The sequence below is a fragment of the Hypanus sabinus genome, chromosome 1 (genome assembly GCF_030144855.1).
Source record: "Hypanus sabinus isolate sHypSab1 chromosome 1, sHypSab1.hap1, whole genome shotgun sequence".
Lineage (NCBI taxonomy): Eukaryota > Metazoa > Chordata > Chondrichthyes > Myliobatiformes > Dasyatidae > Hypanus > Hypanus sabinus.
This window is the reverse complement of record NC_082706.1, coordinates 114,435,731-114,448,378: the sequence shown is the minus strand read 5'-3', so window position 1 is coordinate 114,448,378 and position 12,648 is coordinate 114,435,731. Positions and strand designations below refer to the sequence as shown.

Below are 12,648 nucleotides of genomic sequence, written 5' to 3'. Positions count from 1 at the left end.
GTGATCGCACTTTCACTTCAAAGGACACTACTAAACCTCCTTTGCTACCTTACACGGTTTATTGGGATAGTACTGAGCCAGAAATTGGAGAGCTCAGCGTGAGACAGTTTTGGCCGGAGCTCTGATTCCGAATTATGGAATGCATCCAGCGGGATTTTACCGCTTACTGAATCTGAATGAATCACTCGCCATCGTCCCGTCCGTAGAAACCCAGTAAGCCTCCAGTCACAAACCGCTCACTGCTCTATCGGCAACGCACCGGTAAACCACATCCACGAAAGCAGCAACGACATCAGAGACTTTCACACCTTTTCCAAAAGTGTGACGTGAAAGACTAAAACAAAATCATAAAGTTTGACAAAAAGATAATGTAGACGAACCTCATGCCGAAGTGTCAATTATTACTGATGACACGTGTTGCAGGACTACATACGTACGCTTTGCCTCAAGAAGGACCCAAGAAACCAATTATTTTGACGTGCCCCAATGCCCTTCCCCCTTTTCCATCCTCAATCTTGCAATCTGCGCTGTTACCAGTAGCAACACCCCTGTCAGTAACAGCGAGCTAACACAAATCTGCTTTAAAGAGGCGAAGCGTTTGTGGAAAAGTACCTCACGAAGACCTTTCAGCGCTCTTTACAAACAGTCGGCATCGTTCTGGGAATGTGGACCAAGCTGTCAAGGTCCAGCCTATCACTAAATAAACCGTCTTACAGCAAACAACATCGTGACAAAAAAAAACATACAAATTTTGTCCCCACCAGAAAGATCTTTGCCACTCATTTCATTTTGCCCTCGGAGTTAATAGACCTCTGGAGTGCATCAACCGCACTCTCTTCTGGTTTTAATTCATCTGCTGAACATTTAAAATCCATATCCCCAGGCTCCCCCTCCCCCTCGCGGATTATTTAAATTATTAATTTAAAGTCAGTCTCGTTTGAAACTTAAGGCATTAAATCATTCCTATTTCAACAGCAGGAAGGCGGGTTGAAGTTAACAGATGTAAGAGTTACCGCCTGGCACATCGGAGGAATCTTCACACGTCTTTCCGATACACTTGTTCAAGTCCCTTCCTTCCCCCACTTTCCATTCGCCCTCCAACCCACACCATCAACACTCGTTCCAGTGTTAAACATTCCACATTCGTAGAGCGACATCTCAATCAGAAATACAAGAATAATTTGCTATAATTAATATTTCAGTTACGCCTTCCCGAATAACTTTGCCACGTATTTAGTCTAATTGAAGCAATTCTCCAATACCGCCCGTTCTAACGTAACACCTTCCCGTGTACTGCACAAATGTCAGATTCACCCAGTGACGTTAACTTCCTTAGCTCTTTCCCTGCTTTCATCGCCTACCCCCAAAACATGCTGCCTTCCCCTTCTCTCCTTAATCCCCTATTACCTGCCTGAAAATATGTTCTTATTCATAAAAACGCGCTTTTTAAATTTATGCTCTTTCACATCCCTCCTTGTTTTCAGCCCAGCTCCTCACCGGTTCCCTTTTAACTCCGGGTTGTCCTTTCTCAACCATTACTTCAGCAAACTTTTCCTCTCTCTCTCTCTCTCTCTCTCTGGCGGAGAAGTTTAAAAAAAACGAACCGACACTCTTCACCTGAGTTGTGATTCCTGCCACTAGAATCCAAAGCAGCAGCTTCTTCATCTCTGTAAAACCGTTGAAAATTCATTTAACCTTGAAGTTGAGGGATTTGCAGATTCACAGGCTAAGGATTCCACCAGTCTGCATTCCTGAACACGTAATCCCAACTAGTTCCATGCCGTCCTCCCTAAATTTCCCCTCAGTAAATCTAGCCTCTATAATTTCTCCTGTGACGTCAGGATAACTGACAATTATAACGCCCCCCCTCCCCAAACTCTTTCTCTCCCTGGGTGTTTGTCCCAGTGTAAGCATCCACTGTGGCATTGCTCAGCAGGAAGTTTTTAAAGGCACAGAACACTCTCCAAAACGTGAGTGGATTTGGGAGCCAAAATATCTCTCTATTTTACATGTTCACCCTGATTGAAGAGACAGGAATTGCTGTAAGAGTTTCATCATAGAAATAATGCAGCCAGCTGCAAAAAGGATTAAAAAATAAAAACGGTTCTCTGTTTACAAACCAATGTCTGGGGAATCTGCACTTAAAATACATCAGGTGAAAGTATACCAACATGTGTAATTTCTGAATACAGGTGTCCCCCGTTTACAAATGTTCGATTTACGCCACTTCACTTTTACAAAAGACCTACATTAGTAACTTGTTTTCGCATTACAAAGAGGATTTTCTCTTTTACGAAAACTTCTATATAAATTAACAGTTCTTCGCTTTATGCCATTTCAGCTTAAGAAAGGTTTCATAGGAACGCTCTACCTTTGTAAAGGGTGGGGGGGAAACACCTGGTAGTTAAAATATAAACTTAAATAAAGAGCAGAAATTCGATGAACATTAATATTCAAGTAAAGACTTCTCGGGTTCCAGCTGAGTACAAGTTCAATGACAAACTCTGCCAACTTCTTCAGGGGTGATACCTGGGTATGTCTAGTTAAGTGGTATTTATACCCCTATAATCCATCTCTCTTGATTGGTTAGTAGTCCAATCAGGTTTCTATTCTCCCACCTTGTTTACAAATGAATTCTACTTCTGACTTAGAGCGATATCTTCGTCTTTGTTAAAATTCTTTTCCTCCAGTTGTCTTTCAATGGCTTCTTTTACCAGGCTGTCAAAATACATTGGCACGGCACAGAAGCTTTGTATCATTGAAGTCAATCCTACAGTCATTGGGAATGCAGTGTTCTGGTACCAACGATTTCTCCAGGGAACCCAAACAGATACATCTCTTGAGCTCCTTGATGAGGGTTTCCACCGTCCAACATCTCTGGCCGATACGCTGCTCTACATTCACAGTGAATCCTGTAAACTCCAGCTGACCTAAGCTCCAGGTCATCTTTGACCCCCGTAAGCTGTGACCTTATGGGTTTGTGGATGGTATTAATCCAGTATTTCCTCAGGATCCTTGTGATCCTTCCAGAAACTGTGGAAATATAGGAGATGTAATTGGTGTCAAAATGTTTTTTGTGATGCGTCTAGTGTGGTAGGTCGTGCTTGTCACTCTTACAACTTCCACCACTGCTAGCAGTTTTGTGAAAAGGAGAGCTGAGTGTGTAAGTCTCTCCCTGCCAGTACACAGCCTCTCCAACAGAAAGCCTCACGTAGTGCCTTCTCACTGGCGACACCTGGAAACTGAACCCCTTTTGGACTCAGGCTGAACTACAGAGGACAGGGAGGAGGTCTGGTCCCTGCACACAGAGCACGCAGGCCCACCAGTGTGGACACGCTCTGGTGCTTGTGAACCAGATCCCCAGCTATGGGTAAGTAGCCCCATTATCTTGAGGGCAGCCTTGGGAGAGATGAAGGCTATGGGAGTAAACCCAGACAGAAAATCCAGAGCAGAGCCCTTGAGGTGGTTGGACGTCATTGAACATCCTTCCGGGAGCTTCTGCAGCCAAGTTAGCACCAAACGTATTGCTCCATAAGCTTTCCTTTGGACTACATTGGTGAGGCAGAGAGGGAGATCTTGGCGACTGGGCAGCTCAGGATCTCCATACCTCCTGCCCAGCCTTGAGATGATGATCATCACCACCCATTGTCCTTCGAGACAGATGGATGCCTACAGTGATTTAGGGTATTGATAAGGTTTTGATTATTTCTCCAAAATGTCGACGGGATTTTGCAGCGATATGATGATGTGCTGATATGATGTTCTGCTCTCCGGTGCTTCGAGCTGCCTGCTATACTCCTTCGAAGGACACAGGAAGGTAGAGATCGTTGCTGTGCAGTAAACCACAAGGTTTTGATCTTTATACACCCTATTCCGAAGACAGTCAAAGGCTTTGTCTGTACAATGGAGAGTTTCAGCAACAAAGTTCAAAGCTGAATCACTGGCAGCTCAACATACTTAGGCAAAGGAGATGGTGATAGACTTTAGGAAGACCAAGCCTGCACTGCTCCCTGTTACTATTGATGCTGAGGACGTGTATGTGGTGTGGACCTACAAGTGGATGACAGACTTGAGTGGAGCACCAACACAGAGGCTGTGTACAAGAAGGGCCAGGCTAACCTCTACTTCTTGAGGAGACTGAGATCTTTTGGCATATGCTGGCCTCTCCTTCATATTTTCTACCAGTCTGTTTTTGCCAGTACAATCCGCGGTGGTGTGCTGGGGCAATGTTATCAACATGTGTGATGCCAACAGGCTCAATAAACTGATTAGAAAGGCTGGCTCTACTATAGGAATCAATCTGGACACACCATAGGCTGTGATACAACAAAGGACCTTACAGAAAATCCTGGCAATTCTGGATGATGTTTCTCACCCTCTGCATGCCACCTTAGCTGAACAGAGGAGAACATTCAGTAATAAACTAAGTCAACAGTGCTGCTCCAAAGATGGCTATATGAGATCATTTTTACCCTCAGCCATTAGACTCTATAATGAATTAACCTACAGCTGGGGAAGTGACGAACCCCTCCGGTTTGGTGAAGATCTGGACTAATGGTGATTCTACTAAGTCCATGGTAGTCACTGCAGGGACAATGATTCCCAGCTTTCTTTTCCACAGAGAAGAATCCTGCAACAGCTGGGGACCGGGATGGATGAATGAAGCTGTGCTTTAGCACTTCTGTGATATAATTCATGACTTGGGTCTCAGGAGGAGAGAGAGAGAACAGACAGCCTCAGGATGTGATGATACCTGGGAGGAGGTCAAGTCATGTGGACCGTGAGATGGTAGGCTACTGGCTTCCCTTTTACTGAAGGCGATGGCTAAGTCATGCTATCCCTGTGGGAACTTGATAGGGCTGAGGATTTATGGGGGGGGGGGGGGAGTCAACTGAGGTTGCAGGCAGATGGTCCTGCAGGTGGGTCCTCAACTCAGCAGTGAGCAGGATGACCAGGCAAACAAGGATCATGATTGCAGGCCCATAACCATACATGAGAGGAGTGTTGCGTTGAGTCTGTCAGGAGGAATTGGATGGACTTGTGGTGCTCCCTGATGCTCACGTGTGCAGGTCGTGTGGACTAGCCCAGACCCCAAGGGATGTCTAACAATGGCCATGATGATGAAGGGGTGAGAGATACGTTTGGTAGGAGGTCTAAACTGCACATAGAATCCGATCCTGGAAGTTATATGCTGTAGGGGAATCCACCAGACCCTCTCGTGTGTGCAGAGCCGACGGGGTGTAGAGGACGACAGTGAGAATGAGATGGCCTGTAGTGCTGAAAAGAGGGATGGGGAGAGCTCTTCTGGAGGAAGGCCCCTCTTCTCTAGCCGGCATTAGTTTCTCAACTGATGCTCACGCTCGTGGGGGTTACCCCTAACAGTGTGAGCTCCAGTGGCATTGGTGGTGGGGGAGGGGATTTGCAGTCTAAAATAGTTCTGGGAACTCAATTGGAGTTCTGGCTGATAATCTGGAGGGTCATTCCATATAATGCTCGTCAATATGATGGGCCAGAACGATGAAGCTTTCGAGGTCAGTGGACAACTCCAGAGCAGACAGTTCATCAGTCAAGTGCTCCAACAGGCTGTGACGATTGTGGGCCAGCAGTGCTTCTGCATGGGCATCCGGGACTCAGAGGGAGGAATTGTACCAAGGTGGAGAGTTGGAAGAGTCTGGCAGATTTCCTGCAGCTTTGCAATCGTGTCCTCTTGTTGGCAGACAATTTTCCTCAGGTGATCATACTCTGTTGGGTGAATTGTTGGTTTCACTCATCCTGTCAGGGAACCTGGAAGAAGAGTTTTGACACAATAGCAGAGCAGTAAATTTGCTGATCCAGTTTACCACATTATCATCCAGATCATTGATATGGATGACAAACAACAGAGACAGCACCGATCTCTGCGACACACCACCAGTCACAGGCCTCCAGGCAGAGAAGCAACCATCTGCTTCCAATCTCTGTCTTCTCCCATGAAGACTCTGAAAATCAAATTTACTGCCTCATCTTGAATGCCACTCTCCCATGTGAGACCTTGTTAAGGCCTTACTAAAGTCCATGTAGACAACATCCACTGCATTGCCTTCATCAACTTTCCTGGTAACTTCCTCGAAAAGCTCTACAACGGTGGTTAGGCATCATCTACCACTCACAAAGCCATGTTGTCTATCCGAATACTCATATATCTGGTCCCCTAGAATAGTTTCCAATAGCTTTCCCACTACTGATGCCAGGCTTACTGACCTGTAATTTCGTGGCTAATTCTTAGATCCTTTCTTAAACAACAGAACAACATTAGCTATGCACCATTTCTCTAGCACCTCACCCATAGTGAAGGATGTTTTAATTATCTCTGCTAGGGCCCTGCAATTCCTGCACTTGCCTCCCACAGGGTCTGAAGGAACACCCTGGGGATTTGTCTACCCTAATTTGCCTCAAGTCAGCAAAGCCCTCTTTCTCTGTATAGTGTTCATGGCCTCTCTGCTGCTTTACCTCACTTCTAGAGACTGTCTGTCTCCTGAGTAAATATACAGATGCAAAAACATCAGTTTAAGGTCTCTCCTGTCTCCTTTGGCTCCATGACTAGATTATCATTCTGATCTTCCAGTGGACCAATTTTGTCCCTTGCTATCCTTTGGTTCTTAGTATATCTGTAGAAGTGCTTAGAATTCTTCTTCACTGAGAGCAACCTCTTGCCTTCTTTTAGCCTTCCTGATTTCCTTCTTAAGTGTTCTCTTGCATTTCTAATGCTCCTGTAGTACCTCATTTGTTCCTGCCTGCCTATGCCTGCAATGCACCTCCTTCTTTTTCTTAACCAGGGCCTCAAAATCTTGTGAAGGCCACGGTTCCCTAAAACTGTTACTCTTGCCTTTTACGCTGACAGGAACATACAAGCTTTGTATTTCCAAAATTTCTCTTTGAAGCCCTCCCACTTAACAAGTGCAAGTTTGCAGCAAACAGCCTGTTCCAATCCACACTTGCCAGATCCTTTCTGATACCATCAAAACTGGCCTTTCTCCAATTTAGAATCTCAACCTGTGGACCAGACCTATCCTTTTCCTTATTTATCTTGAAACTAATGGCATTATGGTCACTAGATGCAAAGATTTCCCTACAGAAACGTCAGTCACCTGCCTTGTCTCATTCCCTAATTGGAGATGTACTTTTATGTACTGATTAAGGAAACTTTTATGAACACATTTGGCAACTCTTTTTCATCCTGTCCTTTTACAATATGTGATCCCAGTCAATACATGGAATGTTAAAATCACCTCTTGATTCTTGCAACAGTCTGTAATCTCTCTACAAGTTTGCTCCTCTAAATGCTGCCGACTAATGGGTGGTGTATATTATAATCCCAATATCATGGTCGTATTTTTCTCTGTTCTATTCATAAAACCTCATGAGATGAGCTCTTCAGTTTGTCCTGTCTGAGCACTGCTGTGACGTTTTCCCCAATAGTAATGACAGCCCACCCTCTTTAATCCCTCCTGCTCTATCACATCTAAAGCAATAAAACCCCAGAACATTGAGCTGTCAGTCCTGGCCCTCATGCAACCAAGTCTCACAAATGGCTATAATGTCATTCTATGGCAATAAGGTCCCTCATGAGAGACTCATCCAGAAAGTCATGAGGCCATGGGATAAGTGGAACCTTGGCTGTTTGGATAAAAAATTGGCTTAAAGGAAGAAAGCAGAGGGTAGTTGTGGAAGGAAAGTATTCTGCCTGGAGGTTGGTGACTAGTGGAGTGCCGCAGGGATCTGTCCTGGGACCCCTGCTATTTGTGATTTTTATAAATGACCTGGATGTAGAGGCGGAAAGATGGGTGAGAAAGTTTGCAGATGACACGAAGATTGGAGGAGTTGTGGATGGAGCTGTAGGTGGTCGAAGATTACAAGAGGATATAGACAGTCTGCAGAGTTGGGTAGAAAAATGGCAGATGGAGTTCAATCCGGACAAGTGTGAGGTGATTCATTTTGGAAGGACAAACCAGAAGACTGAGTACAGGATTAATGGTCAATTACTTAAGAGTGTGGATGAACAAAGGGACCTTGGGGTTCAAATCCGTACATCCCTCAAGGTCGCTGCACAGGTTGATAGGGTAGTTAAGAAGGCCTATAGGATGCTAAGCTTCATTAACAGGGGGACTGAGTTCAAGAGTAGAGAGATCATGTTGCAACTCTACACACCTCTGGTGAGACCGCACTTAGAGTATTGTGTTCAGTTCTGGTCACCTCATTATAGGAAGGATGTGGAAGCTATGAAGAGGGTGCAGAGGAGATTTACCAGGATGTTGCCTGGATTGGAGAACAAGTAATATGAAGCAAGGTTATATGAGCTGGGACTTTTCTCTTTGGAGCATAGAAGAATGAGAGGGGACTTGATAGAGGTCTACAAGATTATGAGAGGCATAGATAGGGTGCCCTGTTTCCCAGGGTACCAATGGCAAACTCCAGAGGGCATATGTATAACATTAAGGGAGGGAAGTTTAGGGGAGACATCAGGGGTAAGTTTTTTACACAGAGGGCTGTGAGTACCTGGAATGACTTGCCAGGGATGGTGGTGGAGTCCAAAACATTAGGGGTATTTAAGAGCCTCTTCGACAGGTACATGGATGAAAGAAAAATGGAAGGTTATGGGATAGTGTGGGTTTAGTACTTTTTTTTAAGGATTATATGGGCCGGCACAACATGGAGGGCTGAAGGGCCTGTACTGTGCTGTAGTGTTCTGTGGTTCATAATTCCACATGCTGATCGATGCCCTAAGCTCACCAGCTTGTGGAGCACTCAATACAAGGAGTACAATACTCCTTGCATTGAAATATACACAACTCAGAACATTAGTCCTACCATGCTCAACCTTTTGATTTTTGACTTTGTATGTAGGCTTAACAACATCATTCTCCTCAACCACTCCACTATCTGTTCAGATGATTTGGTTCCCACCCCCCATAACTCTAGTTTAAAGCCCCTCCCCTCTCCTTGCAACACTAGTAAAACTTCCCGCTTGGATATTAGTCCCCCTCCAGTTCAAGTGCAATCCATCCCTTCTGCACAGGTCCCACCATCTCAGGAAGAGAATCAATGATCCAAAAGTCTGAAGCCCTCTCTCCTGCATCATCTTGTTAGCTTCATGTTAAACTGTATGATTTAACTAAATGTAAATGTTAACTAAATGATTTAACTAAATATGATTTAACTAAAAGTTTAACTGTATGTTAAATTAGCACATGACACAGATAATAATACAGAGATCACAACCCTGGAGGTCATGTCCTTGAACTTAGCACTTAGCTCCCTGAATTCATTTTGCAGGAGCTTGTCACCCCTCTTACCCCTGTCATTGGTACTGATGTGGAGCACAACCTCTGGCTGCTCACCTTCCCATTTCAGAATTCTACGGACTCGATCCTAGATTTCCCTGACCTTGACACCTGGGAGGCAACACCTCATTCTTGTCCTTTCTGTTCACCTGACCAATGAATTCCCTATCACTACAGCTCACCTCTTCTCTCCCCCCCTCCCCACCTTCCCTTATGAGTCACAGAGGCAAACTCAGTGCCAGAGACCTGACTGCTGTGGCATTCCTCTGCTAGGTTATACCCACAACAGTATCCAGGGGTATTCCACACTGGCTGTCTGTCCCCTTCCCCTTCCTGCCAGTCACACAGTTAGCCATGTCCTGTAGATTGGGTATAACTACCTTCAAGTATAGCCTGTCTATTAACCCTCAGAACTCCAAATGATCCAGAGTTCATTCTGTTCCAGCTCCAACTCTTGAACACGGTCTGTTATAAAAGCTGCAGCCAGAAAAATACTCTTTTGTTTGAAAGTGAAAACAAATCTCTACAAAGTGATCTAAATTGATTACAAATATAAATCACAAAATGATTGATTGTTTAATTGTTCACCCCCTTTTATATGACACAGTAAATCATCACTGGTTCAGCCAATTGGTTTTAGAAGTCACATAATTAGTCAAATAGAGATCACCTGTATGTAGTCAAAGTGTTTCAATTGATTGTGGTAAAACTACACCTGCATCTGGAAACTGCTGGTGAGTCAGCATCCTGTTACAACAAAAGAATACTCCAAGCAGCTATACAAAAAGGTTATTGAAAAGCACAAATCAGGAGATGGATACAAGAAAATTTCCAAATCACTGAATATCTTTTGGAGTACAGTTAAGCCAATCATCCAGAAATGGAAAGAATATGGCACAGATGTAAATCTGCCTAGAACAGGCTGACTTCAAAAACTGAGTGACTGTGCAAGAAGGAGACTATTGAGAGAGACTATTAAGAGAACTATGACAGCTCTGGAGGAGTTACAAGTTTCAGTGGCTGAGATGGGAGAGACCGTACTTACAACAACCATTGCCCTGGTGGTTCTCCAGTTACAGCTTTATGGGAGAGTGGCAAAGAGAGAGCCACTGTTGGAAAAAAACTTCACATGAAATCTGAACTAGAGTTTGCCAGAAGGCACGTTGGAGACTCTGAAGTCAGCTGGAAGAAGGTTTTATGTCCTGATGAAACCAAAATTGAGCTTTCTGGCCATCAGACTAAATGCTATGTTTGGCATAAGCCAAACACCACACATCATTAAAAATGCACTATTCTTACTGTCAAACCTGGTGGTGACTGCATCATGCTGTGGGGATGCCTCACTGCAGTAGGCCCTGGAAGGCTTATGAAGGTAAAGGGTAAAATGAATGCAACAAAATACAGGGAAATTCTGAAGAAAAAGCTGATGCAGTCTGAAAGTCAACTGTGACTTGGGAGAAGATCTGTTTTCCAGCAAGACAATGGCACCAAGCATAAAGCCAAAGCTATAAAGGAATGGCTTACAACAGCAAAGCTAATGTCCTGGCGTCACCAGTTCAGAGTCCAGGACTCAATCCAATTGAGAATTTATGGCTAGGCTTGAAAAGGGCTGTTCACTCAAGATCCCCATACAATCTGAAGGAGTTTGAGCAGTTTTGTAAAGAAGAATGGGGAAAAATTGCAGTGCCTGGATGTGCAAAGCTGATAGAGACCTATCCACACAGACTCAAGGCAGTAATTGCTGCTGAGGGTGCATCATCTAAAAACTGACTTGAAGGAGGTGAGTAATTATGCAATCAATTATTGTGTTTAATAATCACAATACATTTAGACCAATTTGTAGAAATTTGTTTTCATTTTGACATAAAAGAGTCTCTTCTGGTGATCAGTGTCAAAAAAAGCCAAATTAAACCCATTGTGATTCAATGTTGGAAAACAACGGGGGGGGGGGGTGGTGATTGCTTCTTATGGGCACTATATATGTTTTTCTTATCTCAGTTTCCTGGTCACTGTCCCATTAGAGGAAGTTATTTGATGCTGAATCAGGTAATTTACAGATTCAAAGCGCTTGATACGGTATTGAGCATTTGGTCACATATTTTTGCCATGAATAGGACTTATTTAGGACCTCCCCAAGCAACAGGCATCAGTACTGCTTCAGCACGTTTATGGTTAAGCTCATTGCTTTGTTATCTATACATTCTTAGTCTGACAGGCTAGCCTCTCCACTTGTACCTAACATAATGCATACAGTCCTAAAACACCACTGTACCTTAACCTTCTCATTGCTGTCAAAGTTCCATATAAATGTAAGTTTCTGTTGTCTCCAAGCAAAGTATGGTGCTTTGTAGAAATAACTACAATCTCTTGGGTTGTTGATTGTTCTTTTAAATAAAGGATATATATAATAATAGCACACTTTTTAATGATAAAATGCTGCTGTTTTGCTTTAATCATAAATTATTCATATTTTGTGGGTCAGATTAGGTATCAGTCCCTAGTCACTATTTTACCACACTCTGAGAAAGGGAGGAATGCTGTGATACAGTTCAGATAACAGTTTATAAATGTTTTCTGAATATTAACAATGAAAACTGAACATAAGAAAAAATAATCCTTTTATTCCTAGTTAAGAATGCATATCCAATTTGATTATTTGCCTGTCACAATCTCATATTTACAGAATACTGCTGAACTATTGCAATATCTGGTTGCGTTCTAACAAAGCCAACTCAGCAAGTTCAGTTAAATTAAGTTGTCATTGCTACAGTGTGTTTAGATTGTATCCACGTACTACATAATTATGGTCGGTGAGACATACTCCAGTCTGAGGGCAAACCAGAGAGTATAATTCTTAAAATCAAAGGATTAAGGTACAAAGATGATTAAAATCCTAAAAAACCCTTCTCCCTTTGTGGTGAACTACATATACCTGTCTGGACACGCCCCCTGGTGACTGCTCCCGTGGCTCCTCCCAGAGACCCCAGTATAAAGGCAATTGAGGCCTGAGCCCGGCCTCTCAGTCTCCAGGATGTAGTATGGTGGTCAACCACTGCTTGTTCCTTCTTCCAGTCAATAAAAGCCGATATCTCGCCTTTACATCTCAGAGAGAGTTATTGATGGTGCATCACCCTTAAAAACAGTGCCTGAACTGCATTAAGACATGTAGCAATAGAGCAAGCTGGAGAGGGAGGTGACATGTTTCAACCAGATGAGAGACAAGAAATTTTTCATATGGAAGGATGTCCACAGCTGAAATGTAGTCTTCGAAACTGAGATGAATCAAAAGCATTAGAATTTACATTTGTATTTATTACAAGTGATTGGT

The 12,648-nt window shown here is 43.6% G+C and overlaps 1 protein-coding gene across 3 annotated transcripts in view; it reads right to left on the bottom strand.

The window, feature by feature from the left end:
• Window positions 1–1,792, bottom strand: part of LOC132396822 (CCN family member 4-like) — a 46,190-nt gene extending 44,398 nt beyond the window's left edge. The window contains exon 1 of one of the 3 annotated variants that reach the window (XM_059974790.1): window positions 1,618–1,792. In XM_059974790.1, the coding sequence (XP_059830773.1) occupies window positions 1,618–1,665 (48 nt within the window). In that variant the 5' untranslated portion in view covers window positions 1,666–1,792. Of the gene's footprint in view, window positions 1–380; window positions 474–1,013; window positions 1,160–1,617 lie in introns of those variants that run through there. The other 2 variants (XM_059974801.1, XM_059974809.1) reach the window with 2 other exon arrangements.
• Window positions 1,793–12,648: the final 10,856 nt, after the last annotated feature.